Here is a 19714-nt window from a genome sequence, read left to right as displayed (position 1 = left end):
CGTTGAGAATCTTCTTGTTAGCGAATTTAAAATATGGGCTTTAAATTTTGTTTGCGTGGGAGAAAGAGACTGAATTAATAAGAGAGAGAGAGAGAGAGAGAACGTGGAGGAACTGTAACTTCCCAAGATGAATATTTCTTGTTTCGTGCGTGGTTGTTCACGGAAACTATATGACTCAAGCTCTTGAACTTCACATTATTCTTAGAACCAAAACAATTAAAACAAAGAGAGCAGCGACTACGCACTTATTTTCTAGTTTATTCTTTTAATAACTAGAGACTTGAAAAGCTCATTAAATGTGGAATTAAAATGCTAGGGCTAAGAGAAAATTACTGTATCACCAAGTACTTAGTGAAAAACAATTGATCATTTTGACATCTTTTTATTTTTTTATCTCACCCTATTTACTCTGAACCCATTTCATTTTTCACAAAACAAATATACGACATTTGTTTTATTGATAACGCTAGATTCGCTCTTTATGTTTTATGCAAATTAAAACGGAAAACTGAAACGCCAAAATATTTTTTTCTCAGAGTAAAATAAATACTTCTGAAAATTAGAAAACAAAATTTAAAAAATTATAGCGTTGACTCCCTTAAAATCAATAATTATTCTTTGGAACGAAGCGAAGTACATTATCTATACATTATCTACTGCTCATTTATGATTTTCACTCTAGTTTCAGTTATTTAGCAATTGTTGTTTTTTCCACGAGAGAGATCACAAGAGGTACCTTAAAGTTGAACCCACAATTCTAATTGGTTGTTTTAGAACTATTGATCGCTTGAATAAAAAATCTACTTAAGATTACGATTATTTTCTAGAAGCTATTCAAAGTAGACACCATATACCGTAGCTACTGCAAATATCGAACTATTCTTGAACTCAAAAGAGGCATACGTATCGACATTTGTATCCCATAAACAGCGGCTTCCAATCCTCAATGCCTGCTTGCCTAGCTGTCCTATGTGCACCAAACAAATGATCTTATATCTCTGAATGTTCATTTCCTTGACGCGTAGTCTTAGGTTATCAGAAATACTCTTTGTAAGCTGTCGACAAGTATTTGGGTCGTAGTTGACTTCGGCGAGATTTTCCATTAAAACTTCCTTTAAAATGTTCCTCACGCTTCCTTCAGGGAATTTTTTACTTGGCGACATACGATAGGTGTTTTCCAGCTGTAATTGCGGGGCTTTTCCTGCTCTTGAGTAAGGTGTAGCAGCTGATTGAGCCATGGAAATCGAGCTCTGAGGCCTCGTTGGTGCTGGTCTCAAGCTACTTGGTGTCGGTTCTCCCCGCTTCTTTAGGTTCTTGGAGGCTTTATCAACTTTGCTATCCCTTCTCGAACCCAATTCTCGATTTTCCTCCATCATAGCCGTTCTTTCTTAAGATCAAATGGACTGCAGCTTCAAAAGTTATCACTTATTTTTACAGCCAATTAAAATTGGCTCTTAAGACAAAGATAAATGACGGATAAATTGACCAAACGCTATCTACCTCCAAGCGAAAAGATCACCTTCAAGTACTAGGCCTTGTCTAAGATCCTCTAGTGGCCTCCTAATGGTTTCTGTAAATGGCGCAAATACAGTCTAACAGAACACTTAGATTTGTTGAGTACTTAGTTGTTATAGAGACAGACTCATAAAAGGACAAAAAGACGTACCATCACGTCCAATCGACTCCGAAAAGAGATTACAATTGATCCTGCAAACAATTACTGCAGATACGCTCTCTGCGTCAAATGAGAGGCAATCTATGATAGTTGAGCTCTTTTGTTTCTTTGTTTGTCTTGGTATCACTAATAATCTCAGTAACTGTTTATGACAAAAGTCTTAGCTATACTTCGAATTAACTTTGTGAGCCATAACTTAGTTTTGTAATCGACGGTTTTTTCATAATCAAAATCCTTACTGCGAAGCCAAATTGTTCCATCCAAAATTTGGGAAAAATGATAAGATATCGCCAAATGCAAAGTTACAACTTTATTAACCCATACGAATAAGATAAACACAAGGTAAAAGATAATAAATACAAAACAAATAAAAGAGGAAGCACTAAACAAACTGATAAAAGACAAGAAAATAAATTGACTTGTCAAGGGCTAGAAGTTTAAAAATCAACACGTGCAAAAATTAAAATTAAAGTTCCGTGAGTTTTTCCGACGCTTCTTTCACTGGTTTTCCCAACCAGACATTTCGATAAGTCTCGCACTTAATTAAAGTCGGCAAAATTAAGACCTCAATTCAGTTCAGTATGTATTTATTTAATGTGGTTAAATAAAATATTTAAGCAAAGTTAGACTTGAACTAAGTTGCCTGTTATCGCAAGTATCTGTCATCAAAAGGCTATAGCTTCGCGGCCATCTGATAAGCAAATTAATGTCTCACGCAATGAGATGAATGATGAACAGATGGTATCTGGGGACGAAGCTTGCATCGGGTGCTATCCAATTTCGCTAACGCCACGTGCTATCCGATTTCGCTAACGCTATGCGCTATCTCATATCGCTAACGCTAGCTTACGCAGTTTGTACGCTACACCAACGCTATTTGTTTTTACGCTATACTCTCGTTATGTCTCGGGCTACACGAAGTAGTACGGCCGTACTCTCTGCAGAAGACCGGCAGGAGATTATCCGGGAGGTTGTTCAAGCGGTTTTGGAGGCATCCTCTGCAAATGGGTCAGGAAACTCGTCCTCCTCGCCACCTTATTCTTCACAGCCTGCACTGCCAACTTCTTCCACCTCCGCAGTGGTTTCTGCTACGCAGGACGCTACAGGTACGTCTATTTTACCTGTACCTTCATTCGCCAGCACTTTTACGCTACCATCGCAGTCATTGGCTGACACGAGCGCTACGCTAGCTTTCTCAGCATCTGTGCCGAGCTCCGTCTCGTCGGTTTGGGCGCCATCATTGCCATCTGTTTCGGCGGTCTTGCATCAGCCTTTTATCGTTGGCCCAGGTTGCTCTCCCGTTCCCGCAAAGCTGGTTACCCAGATCATCAGTGGCAAGTTCGTCGACATGAGCGATCTCATTTCTCCTAACCTGGTGGAGACGGAAAACGAGCCCCAACTCTTCTTTGATGGTCGCATCGTTTTGACCTCTACGCCCAAGCGCCAGCGGCGAAAGGTAGAGGACATAATGACGTGGGTCGAGGCGTTCAGCATTTACTCGCTCGTGCTGACTTCTTATTTTCCCAATTGCTGGAAAGATCTTTTGCTCTACAAGCTGCTTATTCTGCGAACCTATCGCCAGTTTAGCGGCCGGGCTTGGCTGTCTTACGATAAGGCTTTTCGTGAGCACGCAGCAGCAAGCAAACTCACAGACTGGTCGCACATCAATAGCCAGCTCTACAGTTTCCACACCGTGGGATCTGTCCCACGCGCTCTCAGTGCTACAGCTGCTGAAGGAGCAGAACCCAAGGGCTCATCCAATAGCGACACCATATGCCGTTCTTGGAATCGGGGGCAGTGTTCTTCGCGTTATAGTGGCTGCCGCTTCGCACACAAGTGCTCTTCATGTTCTGGCCGCCATCGCTTGGTAGATTGCCCGAGTGGGACCGACGAGTCTTCGGAGTCCAAACGGAAATCCACGTTTGCCGAGTCGTCGGGGGAACTTCACAGGTCTAAGCGCCGCTAATCCAAGCACGCTAGCTTTAGCTATCTTGTATAGCACTCTATAATTTTCGCTCGTAATCTTGTCTAGACAGTTCAAGTGCATTTAGATTGTGTATTGTCAATTGTCTGGAACGTTTCAATGGTCTCGGGACATTTCGTGCCGTCGTTATTTCTTTTCTGCATGCTAGGCTTTATGAGAAACGCAGACAATGTCACTGGTATTTCATTGCATATGATATATATACATATATATATATATTAAAAAAAAAAAAAAAAAAAAAAAAAAAAAAAAAAAACCTTTCGTGCTAGGACTTTTGTGTTATCTCTCTATGCTGTCATACCTTTTAGCGCGTTATATTTACAAAACCTTGATACAATCTTTTCGCGTAACCAGGCCCTTAAGAAATTAGCTTTGCTGTCAGTCTGGCCTCTATGATTGGCTGCGGCGTTATTAGGACAATTAAGCCGTCTTCTAGCTGTCTCTGTAGGTCCCTTTGTATGCTATCGCAACAGCATTTCAAGCTTTACGTCGGGACCCTCTTACGCGTTTATTTTGCTAATTTTTCGTTCCTTTCGAGTCCCGTGTTATCGCCAGAGTGGGTCCTCCCCCTCCCATAGCATATACTTTACTCTCGATATATTATGTTTATGTGCATGTAATTTTACCCCGTCTAAGTTCCTATCTAGGGTAATTAGCTTTACTCGTCGTTTATCGCCTCACGTATCTCTTTTTAAGTCGTGTGAGCAGTTCGGAACATCTGCCGGTCACTATTATTTTCACGGTCGTATTGTATCTTCTTTCAGCTATGCTTAACCTCCCGTTGGTATCTGACGTCACGCCCCTTAGTGTTGAGTGGTTTTCCCAAGAGTTGCTATCACACCCAGACCAGATTGAAGTGGCTTATGTTTTAAGTGGGATTCGATATGGTTTCAAAGTTGGATTCCAAAGTCAACTCAGCTCTTTAAGATCGGCCAAGAGTAACAAGGAAACCGCTATCCACAACCCTCAGGTGATTGATTCGTATCTGCAAAACGAGGTCAGGTCGAACAGGGTCGCGGGCCCCTTCTCCGAACCTCCCCTTCCTGACCTGCACGTCAGCAGCTTTGGGGTGATACCTAAGCGTGGCCAGCCTGGAAAATGGAGGCTCATAGTCGACCTTTCATCTCCCAGGGGACTTAGCGTGAACGATGGTATCGACCGCGAGGCTTTTACCCTTCAGTATGTCAGGGTTGATCAAATCATTCGGATGATCTCTAGCCTTGGTACCGGAGCACTGATGGCAAAGTTCGACGTCGAATCGGCCTACCGTAATATTCCGGTTCATCCTTCTGACAGGTACCTTCTCGGTATGAAGTGGCGCGGAAAGTATTACGTTGACTTAGCGTTACCTTTTGGTCTTCGATCAGCCCCGTTTATTTTCAATGCGGTAGCCTCGATGATAGAGTGGATTTTGGTGAACAATTACCAAGTTAGCAATCTCGTTCATTATCTTGATGATTTTATCATGGCGGGCCCTCCTAACACTGACGCCTGCGCAGTTAACCTAGCTAAGTCACGTCAAGTATGCCGCACTCTAGGTGTTCCGCTACATCCCGACAAATGCATAGGCCCTGATACTACCCTGGTTGTTTTAGGCATCGAATTGGACTCAGTGAACCAAATTGCTCGTTTGCCAGCAGATAAGTTATGCAACCTTAAACTATTGATTGCTACCTGGCGGTCGCGACGCTGGTGTAATAGACATCACCTAGAATCGTTGATTGGCCACCTCCACCACGCAGCGAAGGTGGTGTGGCCTGGTCGCACGTTTATACGGCGCATGATTGACCTGCTAGGCTGTTTCCGCAAGCGAGACCATCCTATACGCCTGAATTGCGAGTTCCATCGCGACTTAGACTGGTGGCACCAGTTCCTCTCTACGTGGCACGGGGTTTCTTTTTGGCTGTATCCTGGTATCCCAGTCGTAGGCGATACCCAGGTGGTATCGGACGCCTCAGGAGCAATTGGTTATGGAGCTTTTCTGGACCAAGCGTGGTTCAACGGTGTCTGGTTGGAGAAGCAGGGTTCTCAATCTATTGCATATAAGGAACTCTTTCCGATCGTTCTAGCCGCGCATGTGTGGGGCCATCGGTGGTCCAAAAAGCATGTCATCTTTCGTTCCGACAACGAGGCTGTGGTGTTCATGCTGAACGGCAGGACTTCTAAAGTCCCCGACCTGATGCGGCTGTTGCGCAGTCTGTTGCTAGCGGCAGCGCGCTTTAACTTTTCCTTTTCGTCGCTCCACATACCCGGCGTCCACAATGCAATCGCTGATGCCTTATGCCGTTTTCGTTGGCAGGAGTTCAGGCGTTTGGCTCCTTCAGCACACCGATCCCCAACTCCAATTCCGCATCAGCTTCTTCTCAACTTGACCAGTCCACTCTAAAGAAACAGTGTCAGGAATTCCTCCTAAATGGCCTGGCTCCCACCACACGTCGCACTTACGCGTCTGCTCAGCGTAAATTTATTGATTTTTGCCATCAGCTTGGCAAAGTTCCTGTCTTACCTGCAGATGAGAGAACTTTATGTCTTTTTGTAACGTTTCTGGCACAGTCGCTTCAGCATCGGTCTATTAAAGTCTACCTGTCAGCGGTTCGGGCCCTTCACATCGAGCAGGGTCACGCAGATCCATTGGTAAATTGTCCGCGGCTGCATCAAGTCTTTCGGGGCATTAAACGTTCCCAAGGGTCCCAGTTTTCACAGCGTCTACCGATTACCGACGCTCTCATGCTCACCATTTTCAAGGCCCTGGACATTGACTCGTTTGACCATGCCATGTTTTGGTCGTCATGTACGCTCGCATACTTTGGTTTCCTGCGATCGGCAGAGTTTACGGTCTCCAGCTTGGCCAGTTTCGACCCCACCATTCACCTGCAGGTCTCGGACTTGTCGTTTGATAATTTGGACCGACCATCGTGCTTACGGGTATGGATCAAAGCATCCAAAACCGATCCTTTCCGCGCAGGGTGCTATGTTCACATTGGTTGTGGCGTCTCCCCACTGTGTGCGGTGACTGCAATGTCCGCTTTTCTGCATAAAAGAGGAAATGCTTCAGGTCCACTATTCTTATTAAAGAATGGCCAACCATTGTCTCGAGAGTTGCTGACGTCGTGGCTGAGGGATATTTTCGCTGGTGCGGGAGTGACTGGTAATTTTTCCAGCCATAGCTTCAGGATTGGAGCCGCCACAGTTGCAGCGCGCAATGGTGTTCCAGATCACATGATCCAAACCCTTGGCAGATGGACTAGTAACGCTTATCAAAGTTATATCCGGACACCTACAGAATCCTTAGCCTCGATCTCGCGCTATCTTTCTCAAGCTTAATTTCCTGGAGTGACCTTAGTTTGGGTTGGTGCTTGGATCATTGTGGTGGGAGGCCCTTCTTCCTGTTCCTCCTCTCCAAGCACCTTGGAGAATCATTTGGAGGTGACAGGGTTGCCATAGTTACCGCTGACCTCCGCCGAGTTCCCGAGGCTCCTCCCACCCAAGCACCAACGCCAAGCTCATCTACGTGTGATGAGTTTAAATGTGGTTAAATAAAATATTTAAGCAAAGTTAGACTTGAACTAAGTTGCCTGTTATCGCAAGTATCTGTCATCAAAAGGCTATAGCTTCGCGGCCATCTGATAAGCAAATTAATGTCTCACGCAATGAGATGAATGATGAACAGATGGTATCTGGGGACGAAGCTTGCATCGGGTGCTATCCAATTTCGCTAACGCCACGTGCTATCCGATTTCGCTAACGCTATGCGCTATCTCATATCGCTAACGCTAGCTTACGCAGTTTGTACGCTACACCAACGCTATTTGTTTTCCCCCCCACCCTCCCCGAAGGTAAGTATAGGTAAGTATTACACTGCCAAGTCAGTGTGACGGTGCTAGGTGGGAGGTGACAGGGTTGCCATAGTTACCGCTGACCTCCGCCGAGTTCCCGAGGCTCCTCCCACCCAAGCACCAACGCCAAGCTCATCTACGTGTGATGAGTTTAATTAACTTTAAACAATTGTCAAATAAATTTAAAACAATTTTATAAAAGATATCTTTGCATAAGCTTAGACATAATATATTTGAGCAAAACGACCAGCATTTTAAAATTTATACTTAGACTACAGTATAGACTACAGTGTAAGGTCAAACGTCGAACTTAACATGAGCCAAACCTAACGATATCAAAGATAACCGCCTTATTACCCATTGTTTCAGTTAGGTTCGGCTCATGTGAAGTTCGACGTTTGACCTGAGCCTTACTAGGCTAATTCTACCTCTGAATTGGGTTTAGCGAAAACTGTCCAAAGATTTGAGGAAAATCTATTGATAAGGGAGGGGAGGGAAAGGCAGGATTTGCGCTCTATCATGTCTCCTCGTCGTCTTTGATCTGTCTTAAAGCTTCTTTCAATGTCAAACTTCTTGGTTTGTTTTTCTCTATGAACTAAATAATAATAATGTCATCATCAGGACATTCAATTTTCATAACAGAAATAAGGTAGTTAAGCTTGTAGTTATGAAAGGGATAGTCTACCCTGGGCCCGGTTGTACGAAGCTAGGATAGCGCTATCCGATGGATAAATCTTATGCAGTGGATAAATTTATTGGAAAACAGCATCGACTTGCCCACTGGATAAGGATTTATCCACCGGATAGCACTATCTAGGCTCCGGGCCCTGAAGTTCTATAGCGAGAATAAATGACCTCTGGAACCCAGGTTAGGGATAGCCCCTCTTACTTTGAATATAGTGGTATGTTTTTCCCTACCTCCAAGGTATCTTCCAATGTGGTATAATGGTATTGTGTGTTGAGGCTAGTTGTGTAGGCTTGATACATGCGGTTATTAGCATCTACAAACTGTTGAACCAGCCTTATCTGTTGTTTTAGCATGTCAGTTAAAGCCACAACTGCTGGATTATAGGCGGTTACAGCTGAAACAAAAATAGGTAATTTTGCAGCTTAAGAATAGACGACACCAAATTGAAACTAGTCATTTTTGTATATCATCACTTGCATTAATATCATCATCAACTCAATCATTAACGTCATTAACGCCATCATCATCATCTCAAGATCATCACTATCATCTTAACCATCATTATCACATTCATTATCAACATCCTCGTCATCACCAGCATCACCATCACCATCATCATCATCATCATCATCACCAGCATTATTATTTAACAACCACCATCATGGTCATCACCATCACCAACTTACCTTCTAGAGCTTCAGCCGATACTGCATGGGTTGCTATGGGAGATGGGTCCACATACTGCATCCCTATACTCTGCCCACTAGTTGCCATGCCAACACCTAGACCTGGCATAATTTGAATTGTTAATTTTTTAAAAGGGAGGAAAACTAGAAAACTAGGTGGAGGGGGGTTGGGGGGAGAGCGGGGGGAAAGGGGTATGGAAAGATGTTTCTCATCTCGTTGTGAACATAGTTTATATGTACCTGATGGTAAACGTAATCCTTGATCCATATCAAAGCTAGTTTGGACACCAATATCACATACATGACTATTTTTATCTCTTATGACCTGGAATATATGGGAAAGACAAATAATAAATTTACCATTAAATAATCTAGCTATTATCTGTTTTAAAAAACATACCCCATTCACATTAAAACTGGTTTTTATTAACACCGAGCTTTCAGTACCCTGGGTTCCAGAAGGTTCCAGTACTTCTTGGTCACACGTTTTGTTATTACGAAAAAACAATAATGAAACCTGCGAACTAGAGGCACAGAAGTGAGACAGCCTATAGAACCAAGGGTAAGCTTTAAGCTGTCTCAGCCATCATCAGCTGAAAGCTTGGTGCTAATGAAAAATACAGGTAATGCAGATGAAACCAATTTTAACAATTGATTAGCCTGCGTATGAAGCAGTATTAGATCTGTTATCTGTTAATTGGCTGTGTGTTTATTTGCACATCATGTGTCATTGGAAGAAGACCAAATATTGTTTATACCTTAATTGTCCTTTGCTTGGAGTCATGAGATGATTTTGGTTTATCATAGCTTACTGAACTGTGATCTGATATAGAACTGTGGCTTCTATATGACTTAGTTCTGTGACTTGACCTTGAGGTATGACTTGACCTTGAACTACGACTTGACCTTGACCTATGACTTGACCTTGACCTTCTTGAGCTCTGCGTAAGAGACTCTGTTTTCTCACTTATCGTTGATGGTTCATCAGCAGTGGAAAAATCCATGGTATATGATTGTTCAACACTAGTAGCACTCTTTGCTCGACTCCTAGGTCTATTTCTTGACCTTCTACCAGAAGGGGTAGTACTCTCTCTGTCAGTGCGATTAGGCTCTGGACTAGATTGAAAAGAACTATAGTAGGTAGAGTCTTTGTCAACTGTTTGAGGAATAGTCTCATCTATATCAACGTCATCCACAATTTCTTCAGCAACCTCGTCCTCAGTTTCAATTTCAGAAGCTAAATGCAAGTTATTCATGATAGCATTGATGTCTTTGGGCTCACTTATTGAGGCACTTTTGGATAAATCTTCATTGTTCAATGAGGTTGATTTTGGTTCTTCTTTGGTTTCACCATCACTCAAGTCAAAATTAGCTAACTGAACACCATGAAACAGCTCTCCAGAACTGACATCTGACAGATCATCCTTGGGATCAGATAATGATTCAGGAAGCATGACGATGTTGGGTTTAAAGTCATCATCAGAATAATCATCTTGCTTTATATCCGAATGAAAGCTTTGAATTTCCTCTGAAAAATTAATAACCCCAAATTATGCTTAAAACTATGATTGAGTTACGTAAGCAAGAGTATGATGCCCCATAGTGAAATTATTGAAAAAAAATTATTTATTTCCCTTCACATGGGATGATAAACCCAATGTCAAAGAACAGTCGCCCCTTCCCTTAATCCCTGGCATGGGACAACCAAGGTATAGTCATCCCTTCCTCTACCCATGGGAACCCACCATCATTGAGATCATTCACCTCTTCCCTTACTCCCTGGGACAACCAAGGTACAGTCATCTATTCCTCTACCCATGGGAACCCACCATCATTGAGATCATTCACCTCTTCCCTTACTCCCTGGGACAACCAAGGTACAGTCATCCCTTCCTCTACCCATGGGCACCCACCATCATTGAGATCATTCACCTCTTCCCTTACTCCATGGAACAACCAAGATACAGTCATCCCTTCCTCTACCCATGGGCACCCACCACCATATAAGATCATTCACCTCTTTCCTTACTCCATGGGACAACCAAGATACAGTCATCCCTCCCTCTACCCATGGGCACCCACCATCATTGAGATCATTCACCTCTTTCCTTACTCCCTGGGACAACCAAGGTACAGTCATCCCTTCCTCTACCCATGGGAACCCACCATCATTAATATCATTCACCTCTTCCCTTACTCCCTGGGACAACCAAGGTACAGTCATCCCTTCCACTACCCCCTGAGTAGCCACCAAGGTACTTTCAGTCATTACTTGAGCCCCATTAATACTGTAACCTCCAAAGGTGCAGCCAGCCCTTCCTATACCCTTCCTTGCTTTCCTGGGGAATCATGTGGGACCATATACCACTTGATGAATCGTGCCATCGTGCAATCTAATGCATACTAACATACCTCCTTCATTATCTGAGCTAGATATTGATATGTCTGGAGTCTTATCTTCATCATCACGTACAACCTTATCAAACTTTTCACCAGTCCAAAGTCCGCTGATCCCAGACTTCCTCTTCAAACTCTCCAAGTAATCCTGCAATTCCTGATCTGATGTTTCATCTTCAAGTAAACTCGCTTTTCTTGATGCGTTTATGGAGCTTTGAGACAAAGATTTTGACTTTTGAAAGGACTGCTTCCATTTTAGTTTGTTGTCAAGCGACATATTTTCGTTCCAATGTCAACAACTGTCTTTGAAAATAGAATTCATTTCGAGGTTCAATTGAGTTGCCAGCTTCTCCGAGAAAAGGTAAAGTCTAAATAACGTTTTCAGTTTATTGATTTACCAGTTTATGTGGTTCAAACTAGGAAAATAAATCAAAAACACAACAACGCACACAACCGCCATTATTGAAAAGTCGAAAAACTTTCGGCAGGCATCGACGTATGGTCGACATGATACTTTTACGTTTTCGGAAGCTTTTCGGGCCTTACTCGGAAAAAGGGGGGCTACCCAGCTATAAACATAAAAACGAAAATAAGGGGAAAAATTTATACCTGTTTCCGTCTTTTTTCCCTTTAAAAATATCAGTCAAAACTAAATGCGATGCGTCCAGGAAGAATGAAAAGGAGAAATATAACTAAGGCTGTAGACTGCTTGTAAAAGAGGCGGATAATTAAGGATTTTTTATTTTTTTATTTCATTTCGTAAAAATGACGAGCACTTTTACAACGGAGTCATGGAATACCTTGTCTCCTTTGACACTAGAAGATATTTGTCTGGATTTTATCTGTAAAAACATCGAAAATTTAACGTTTGAAGTACAAGAACCTGTTGGGAACTTCAACAAGTTGGCTTTCAAGGTCCCTGTGTTTTTACATGAACGACTAGCTGAAGCAATTGTCAGACAGTTAGCAAGCACCAACAGACTGACTTTGAAGGTTTTGACACTATTTTTAGACAAAACGACTTGCAGATTGAAAAGGGCTTGTATTCAGGACTCAAATATCCGAGAAATTGGTCTCAGGCTACTGTTGATGCATCATACAATCACTGATTTAGATTTAAGGCGGACCGAAATCACCTTTTCTCTAAATGTCATAAGCTCTCTTGAAGGATATGAATGTACTTCCTTTTTGAAGAGACTAAACATCAGCAGCGCAAAGAATGGGTTAGAATCCTCTGCTGTCTGCTCATTCAAGAATTTAATATTCCTAGACATCAGTAAAAACAGCATCACTGATGCTGACTTAAAGGTGATTTGTGATTCCTTGAAAAAGTTGGAAGAGCTTAATATTTCCTGTAATCCAATTTGTGAAGTTGAATCATTTGGTACAGCAAGGCAAAGACTGAAATCTCTGAAGGCATATAATTGCCCTGTTGCATGGAATAACCCTATAGATTTTGCCCAGTTTAAGAATTTAAGGCATCTGGACATTTCCAGGAAACCGACACGCCATATGTTACCCGGAGATGATGCAGAGAAGCTTGAGATGTTGCTTAGCCAGAGGGATGCTCTAAAGGACCTTGAGGTGCTAGATATTTCAGGGACACAGAGAGTGATGGATAGGCCACTAGAGGTGTTTCTCAGTGGTCATCCAAAACTGACCTTCCTTGGGCTTTGTAAAACTGGGTCTTCATATGCCGACTTCTTACCCAAAGATATAGAGGTATGAATCAATTACTGGTAGCAGTTCTTTCTTTCATTCTTTCTTTTTTTTTTGTGCATCCATCCATCCATCCATCCATCCATCCATCCATCCATCCATCCATCCATCCATCCACCCACTCTCAACTATTTACCCTCTCTTCCATTTTCCCATCCATTTATCCACCCATGCATTCATTTATTTATCCATCTACTCATCTATTTATCCACCGTCACATTCATGTCAACCAGGGCTCCCATTCATTGAATATCTTTCCAACCTCTCATCTATCTGTCCATCCCACCCACCCATGCATTCATCTATCCACCATCTCTTCAAAGTAAAACTCCACACTCAGAGTACTAGGTAGTTGACATAAAGAATTTGAATTTGTTTCAGATAACAGGGGAAGCAACAGAACAGCAGATTCTATCTTCATTACAAAACTACCCTGACCGAGCATCCTACATGACTGAAAGCCTTAGTAGGCTTTTCCACATCAGCAAAAACTGGACAGAGCAAAGATTTGAAATTTTACAGGTAAAAAATAATATAACATCAAACAAAGCATCATATAGCAATTGACGTGCATGTGACATCATGGCTAACATCTTGGTTGACTTCACTGCATTATTTGCATGGGCATATCTTTTACCATGAATGCTATGCTACTATAGACAAATAATTCAGTTCATTCTTGAATTTTTCCCCCTGAAAATTAAAATACAACACATAGGTGAACTTTGTGATTTACTGCTTGCGGTCTCCCTAGTCTAAAGGCTCCAAGGATTATTGGATTATTTTGACATGATAGTAACCTATGCATATTAAAGATATAGATTCTTATTTAGTCTAAGATCTGGTGATCTGTACAATTTTATGTAAAATGTATTCATTTTTTGTACATTATATTTAAAAACTAAAGTTGCCACGGTGAAAATTATCCAATATGACAATGTATCGATTCCTAGTATAGGACATATCAGGTGATTAATATTAATAATAGTAAATATGTAAATTTATTAATTTTGTGCAGTATGTTTTGCCTCCGATGGAGATGCACCCACAGGATCTGAGAATGCAGATGGCATCAACGTGAGTAAACTCCTATGCTAATAAAAAATTATCAAAATGAACAGGTTTTTACTAAGAAAAAAGGTATTTAGTACTCCAACTGCTTCAATGATCTGTTCTCATTAATTTAAGGTAATAGTGCTGGAAAGATGATTTAAATAAAATTCGATGACAGTTATTTACAGCAGCTGCATGTCTGATAATGGTACCAATGATTATAAATTATTTCTTTTCACAGGGCATGTATATTTAATTTGACAAGGAGTGCAAAAAACCAATATGATCTTCACCCAACTATACTAGGGTAAGAGTGCTACCCCTGTGCTTTAAATTGCTATGTGCAAATATGATTTTAATAGTATTTAAAATAGGGATTATCAAGTTTTACCAACCCAGTCAACTTCAGACATGGTGTGTTTCCAGGCATCACTTCAGTCCATGAATTTGTTAATGAGGAGAAGTCAAAAATCTAAAAAGTTGTCAAAGATATGCCAAAACTTTCAGTTTTCTGAATTACTTTTGACATTTTAATTGACTTTTGATAAAGGTTTTCAATTGATTTTTAGGAAGATTGCCAGTCTTGTACTTAAAGCAATGTCAAGCTTCACTAACAAACATGAGGTAATATGCACTGCAAGAGTTGATCAACATACACTGTACTCCGACTCGTAGTTTCATTGAATTGTAGTTGTGATATAACACCTCCAACTCCCATTACTTTATTTCAAAATTTTCGATAACCTTTCTCTCCATACCTTCATAGCCCACCCCCTCTTAAAAATTATTAATGAATATTAATTTTGTATTTATAGCTTATAAGAAATTGCCTACTGATACTGGATTCACCACTCATGCTAAGATATGCCGTAAGTAAAAACTCTACCCTGTTTACTACCTTCCTCCCATCTCACCCACCATCACCCCACCACCACCCCTGGCTACCCCCAAACTAAAAGCTGAATATGCGGTCTAGATCTAACTTTGGACATATAACCTTAAACACTGTTGATTAAATATTGTTAGAAATTTGATTACTATGAAGCCTGTATGTCGGCCATGGATGCCCTATGCCAGTTCATCAACGATCTGAACATTGTGAGGCTGGCGACAAAGATCTGTGCAGTACTCACTGCTAAGGTAATGTGATATTTTCCTTGTAATGTGATGTCTAATACTATTCATCATTAGTCAAAACCAACTAGCGGTCTATCATCAATGCTGCATTCTGATTGGATGAGCTACTACTAGGCTATATGTTATTAGGGAAAAGTGCCTGCTTTGAAAACCAAAACATTAAATATAACTTTGTAATTCAAAACTTGTTTTCATCACTATACATTTGACTGACTTGTTGGTTTTGACTAAAACTATTACCTATTGACTCATAGTCTAATTGGGCTCAAGGACTAATCACTGATTATTATGCTTACAGATATCTAATTATGAGACTATAGCTTTAGGTACGGACAGACATTTCAAGGTATGACTTAATTAATTTTCTTATAATTTGTTTTCTTTCTTTCCTTTATGAATTTTTCCATGGATTTCCTTTCTTTTTCTTGATAATTTTTAATTTTTCTTTACTTCGTTTTTTCCTCCTGCATTTTATTTTCGTTTCTTGTTTTGCTTCTTCTTTTCTTCACCATTTTTCTTTGCTTTTCTTTATTTCTCATTGTTTTCTCATTTTCTATTCTTTCTTTGCTTCATTTTGCTTCTTTTTTATTCTTCCCTTTCATCCATTTGAAATTTCCCTTCGCTTTCTTTACAGATATGTAACACATTTATTTTCTACTTCTAACTCAGACACTTCTCAATATTGTCAAAGACAAGGTCGAATCCCAAAGATCTGACTACGTTCTCAGTCTGACGCTGAGCGTCCTGTGGAATCTCACTGGTAAATATCAATGTATTTGATCTCGGTTAATAAAATAGATAGAAAAATATGTTCTGGAATGGCTGCTTTACTGTAAATTTGATATTGATTTTAACTAACTGTAGATTTATTTTTTGCAATATGGAAGTGGATAAAGTCATAAAAGCATAAGAATAAGGAATACGAAATAAAATAAATAAATTGTTTTTATGAGGATGGCTCTTAATAGTCAGCGCCTAACAAACCTGTGGCCATCAATCTATGATCAAATTGTAATTATAAGCTAATTTTTGCGGAGGGAGGAAAATCAGAAAACCCGGAGAAAAACCCTCGAAGCACAGGAGAGAATCAAAATGCAGCTCTACTCACATACGATGAATCGAACCCACGTTCTCGAGATGTGTGGCAATAACAGCGCACCATCCTACTTTCTATAACTGTTCTAAGGGTAGTGATTTTTTAATTGTACAGATGACGCCCAATGCACATGTCAGCTATTTGTTGATGGCCAGGGATTGAAGTTATTCATTCAAGTGTTAAAGGTAAAATCAGATATGCTTGTTAGTAACAGACCACAGGGATTCTTATACATCAACTATGAGACCGTTTTCTTTATCTTTCAGGAATTCGGGACAGAAAATGTTATCGTGAAAAAAGTCCTTGGGACCCTGGTAAAAAATGTTTGTGATTTGTTTTTATTGAATTTCGTTAGCACGATGATTGCTACGCTAAAATTCTTAGTTCGTATCTTGCAAGGTTGTTCACAACATTACCTACATTCACAAAATTGAATGAGTGTTTCTAAAATTTTCGCGCGCAAGAGTAGATCATGCCTGTGCCAAGGCGCTCAACATTCGAGTCGTAATAACTCACGCGCATTTTTCTATTTAAATTTTTCTTGCGGTTGCATTCATTGCGTTGCGGGCTGCAAGGGGAAAATGCCTTGCGCAACACTTTCCTGGAGAAAAATTTAATTCCTATCCAATTCTTAATGTTTTTTTCTTTCATCCTCACTAGAATAATGTAGCCGAGGTAGACTTTCTTCGTCCTCATCTGTTGACAGACGAATGTGTAGGCTTATTAAGGTAAAACTGCAAAAAGATCTTGTAGAAAACTGATAAATAATTTTGTGATATAGTTGGCTTATAACGATGTGAAATGTCATTTTATCGTAAATGTTGGCGCACACTCTAAAGAGAGCTTAGTTAACTCATCTGACACCTTTGTATTGAATCTGTTTTTAATTTGGAATTTAAAAAAAAATCCAAATAGAAGCTATTTCTTTGCCTTTCCTCTCTAACCACCATGATCTTGCTTGTTGTTCCAGTGATTTATTGGACAGAACTGAGATACAAGTGTGCTACTTTGCGGGTGGAATATTGTCAAATATCGCGCTGGCCTGGGAACCACACCTGTCAGTGACTCCTAATAAATCCCAGATTATTAGGAAGATGGTAAGAATGCTAGCTACGCCGGTGTGGTACCCCTTACATAGGCAGCCCCGCGCCACTGAAAATGTATCGAAGTTACTGTTACTTAACAAAAAGCCCAAGACATCACAAACCAATGAGCAGGAGCGGACGGATCTGGAATTCTGAGTTTGGTGTGATTCATCCCAGAATCAAATCAGGGATCAATATTACAATTTCAGAATTCAGAATTGCTTTTTTCCGCATCTTAAGAAAATCCCTGTAAGGAAGGCGCATTCATAGGCATCTCGCCTTAGATACGCTCCTGTGAATGTATATTTATAGCAAGGGTCTCTTTCCTGTGATAAGAGAAGGCAGAGAACATTGAATGAGAATAGTAAGTTGCAGTATTTCTGACGGTAATTTATTTCACTTCAAGGAAAAGGCAGTACTCAGCTGGGAGACCCCAACAGAAGAAATGGTCGCCTACAGGTAAAACATTTGTCATTATTTTCTCCACCATGCTCGTCGTATGTTCGCTCTCCCCAGTATTCTTATAGACTTTTGAAGGCATATGATTTATGTTTTTTCATGTTTCTTTTTGATTGGTTGAGAGAGAAAGCCTTATAAGAGTCCATCTCGTATGTAATGTGTTAATATTTTCCCCAACAGATCGTTTACACCGTTCGTACCTTTGCTCAAATCCAATATTACAGCTATACGGCTATGGGCTACCTGGGGCATCCACCATGTCTGCACTAAGAACCGTAAGTCCTACTTGTCCAGCATTGATGCTCATGCAATTGTCATCGAAATTGTCGCCAATCGTTTTCCTTGAACATTTTGTATATTTTTTCAGCTGCTCGCTACATCCCGCTGCTCATATCTGACGGGATCAAAGAAATCATAACGAAAATATCCCAAGATGACAACGAAGACGTACGTCTTAAGAGTTTCTGTCAAAAGGTGTGTGAACAGGCAAAAAAGTTGTACCTTAAAGATGTTGTGAAAGACGACACACCAACACCTATGGAGCTTTAACTGAGACAAGTTGGACCAACTGCACTCGAATGGGCCTCCACGATCTTAATATTTAAAGTTCATTGGCATCATTAGCACCCATTTTACCCAAAATTTTAAAAGTGGGTCTAGTATTGTAAGTAGTTTTTGGCTAATGGTTGCGTAATGAGTCTGCGAAAGATGTTGTGCTGTTCCGCATATACTGATTAGGCTATTTCCGCCATGCTGGAGGACCAGCTTGAATTATGTATTATCATCCAACATGGCGACCTATGACCATATGTGTAACAATTTCGTCTCCAGCACCCATTCTTGCCTTTATATTAAAATAACGTTGAAGCATTGACTTCTCTTAGGTATTACTTTTGTAGTACAAAATTTTGAATAATATTTGAAGAGACTAATGAAGGTTGTTTTGTGTTTAATATCAAATCAGCTTAGCAAATGTTGAGCTCTAACGATTGTAAAATTGACATATCGTGTTTCGTAATGTCATTATTGGAATATAAAGCTATTTCATTAAAGGTTGGTAAAGGTTTTGTTCAATACTGCATACCGAACCCGAATTGCACTATGGGCTATATGAATGCCATCAGCTTCCATAGACCAAAGTCAAAACTCGTACATATGTGAGGCTTAAGTTGTGAACAAAGGAATCTGGCGTGATTCGTGACTTTTGAATCACGCCAGATTACTTTGAGTCACGCCAGATCCCTTCGTTCACAACTTAAGCCTCACATCGGTGCGAGTTTTGAATTTGGTCTATGGAATCTCACCAAATTTTGTTTGCAGGTTTTTCGGGTATATTTTCTTTTGTGCGCACATTTAAATTGCTCCACAATCATTTGAAGCTTGGTAAACAACTTGTAACAAAACCTTCATCAACCTTTTTTTAAATAGCAGTATAACGTATGCGGGTAGATGAACCGAGGAAGGCTAACAAGATAATCTCGAAAGAGCGGTATGAATACGCTTATTCCGTTTTTCTTTAATACCAATGTATAGCAGTTTTGAGATACTTTTAATGATGAATAGCACGCAAATTATAATTGCGCTCTATGATAAAATTTTCCTATTTTAGATCTATTTAAGAATTTTAGCTGAATAAAGATTTACAGCGAAATAACTTAGTAAGTTTTCCCGCAGGAAACAACCAATCTGCGCGCATTGTATTTTCAATATTTTATTTTTGACAAAGAATGTATTTAATTCATATACTGAAGACAGTTTCTTTCGAAGCTGAATATCAAGAAATAAAATTAAATGTTGTCCTTCAGTTGTTTATAAATTGTTTTTTTTAACACGTTTGCCCTTAATTAAGCCGTTTTATTTTCCCGACAAACTTGTTGCTAAAAGCGAGAACCAGATTAA

General features: G+C 40.4%; 4 protein-coding genes across 6 annotated transcripts; 2 read left to right on the top strand and 2 right to left on the bottom strand.

Annotated features, from left to right (window-relative positions):
* Positions 1-366: 366 nt before the first annotated feature.
* Positions 367-1737, bottom strand: LOC116300148 (dynein light chain Tctex-type 5-B). The gene has a single exon (XM_089030138.1). The coding sequence runs from the start codon at positions 1374-1376 to the stop codon at positions 831-833; it is 546 nt and encodes a 181-aa protein (XP_088886264.1). The 5' UTR covers positions 1377-1737; the 3' UTR covers positions 367-830.
* A 563-nt stretch (positions 1738-2300) lies between these two features.
* LOC148911099 (uncharacterized) lies at positions 2301-7217 on the top strand. Its single transcript, XM_089030905.1, has 2 exons — positions 2301-2781; positions 5959-7217. The coding sequence occupies exons 1-2, from the start codon at positions 2493-2495 to the stop codon at positions 6981-6983; spliced, it is 1314 nt and encodes a 437-aa protein (XP_088887031.1). The 5' UTR covers positions 2301-2492; the 3' UTR covers positions 6984-7217.
* Positions 7218-7667: 450 nt separating this feature from the next.
* Positions 7668-11543, bottom strand: LOC116288675 (uncharacterized). The gene is made up of 6 exons (XM_031695495.2): positions 11282-11543; positions 9628-10397; positions 9110-9194; positions 8870-8971; positions 8414-8577; positions 7668-8090 (listed from the first exon to the last, which is right to left on the bottom strand). Exons 1-6 carry the CDS (start codon positions 11541-11543, stop codon positions 8013-8015), a joined length of 1461 nt encoding a protein of 486 aa, XP_031551355.2. The 3' UTR covers positions 7668-8012.
* On the top strand, positions 11492-19619 carry LOC116288674 (protein zyg-11 homolog B). Of its 3 annotated transcripts, XM_089030904.1 has the most exons (17): positions 11492-11627; positions 12763-12988; positions 13367-13507; positions 14004-14062; positions 14280-14345; positions 14608-14662; positions 14854-14907; positions 15065-15178; positions 15474-15521; positions 15845-15935; positions 16386-16456; positions 16538-16585; positions 16932-16999; positions 17242-17368; positions 17763-17815; positions 17996-18090; positions 18183-19619. In XM_089030904.1, exons 2-17 carry the CDS (start codon positions 12779-12781, stop codon positions 18362-18364), a joined length of 1482 nt encoding a protein of 493 aa, XP_088887030.1. In that variant the 5' UTR covers positions 11492-11627; positions 12763-12778; the 3' UTR covers positions 18365-19619. The 3 variants fall into 3 exon arrangements, with proteins under 3 accessions (XP_088887030.1, XP_031551353.1, XP_031551354.1); XM_031695493.2 differs by lacking the exon at positions 11492-11627 and having other exon boundaries at positions 11739-12988; XM_031695494.2 differs by lacking the exons at positions 11492-11627; positions 17242-17368 and having other exon boundaries at positions 11739-12988.
* The last annotated feature ends 95 nt before the right edge of the window (positions 19620-19714 follow it).

This window comes from Actinia tenebrosa, unplaced genomic scaffold (assembly GCF_029948245.1).
Source record: "Actinia tenebrosa isolate PJP-AT-01 unplaced genomic scaffold, QUT_ActTen_1.0 PGA_scaffold15__27_contigs__length_11533743, whole genome shotgun sequence".
NCBI classification, from domain to species: domain Eukaryota; kingdom Metazoa; phylum Cnidaria; class Anthozoa; order Actiniaria; family Actiniidae; genus Actinia; species Actinia tenebrosa.
Note: the sequence above shows the minus strand (reverse complement) of the source record. Positions and strands in the feature narration are given on the sequence as shown.

What these genes read in the sequence shown, in the direction of transcription:
- LOC148911099 (XM_089030905.1), top strand. Translation starts at nt 2,493, where the DNA reads ATGCGCTATCTCATATCGCTAACGCTAGCTTACGCAGTTTGTACGCTA. An exon ending in TGCTACGCAGGACGCTACAG is followed by an intron (nt 2,782 to 5,958) that starts GTACGTCTATTT and finishes TTTCGTTGGCAG; the next exon opens with GAGTTCAGGCGTTTGGCTCC.
- LOC116288674 (XM_031695493.2), top strand. Translation starts at nt 12,032, where the DNA reads ATGACGAGCACTTTTACAACGGAGTCATGGAATACCTTGTCTCCTTTG. An exon ending in CTTCACCCAACTATACTAGG is followed by an intron (nt 14,346 to 14,607) that starts GTAAGAGTGCTA and finishes ATTGATTTTTAG; the next exon opens with GAAGATTGCCAGTCTTGTAC. An exon ending in GCTTCACTAACAAACATGAG is followed by an intron (nt 14,663 to 14,853) that starts GTAATATGCACT and finishes TTGTATTTATAG; the next exon opens with CTTATAAGAAATTGCCTACT.
- LOC116300148 (XM_089030138.1), bottom strand. Translation starts at nt 1,376, where the DNA reads ATGATGGAGGAAAATCGAGAATTGGGTTCGAGAAGGGATAGCAAAGTT.
- LOC116288675 (XM_031695495.2), bottom strand. Translation starts at nt 11,543, where the DNA reads ATGTCGCTTGACAACAAACTAAAATGGAAGCAGTCCTTTCAAAAGTCA. An exon ending in CCAAGCAAAGGACAATTAAG is followed by an intron (nt 9,195 to 9,627) that starts GTATAAACAATA and finishes CATATATTCCAG; the next exon opens with GTCATAAGAGATAAAAATAG. An exon ending in AGGATTACGTTTACCATCAG is followed by an intron (nt 8,972 to 9,109) that starts GTACATATAAAC and finishes AAATTATGCCAG; the next exon opens with GTCTAGGTGTTGGCATGGCA.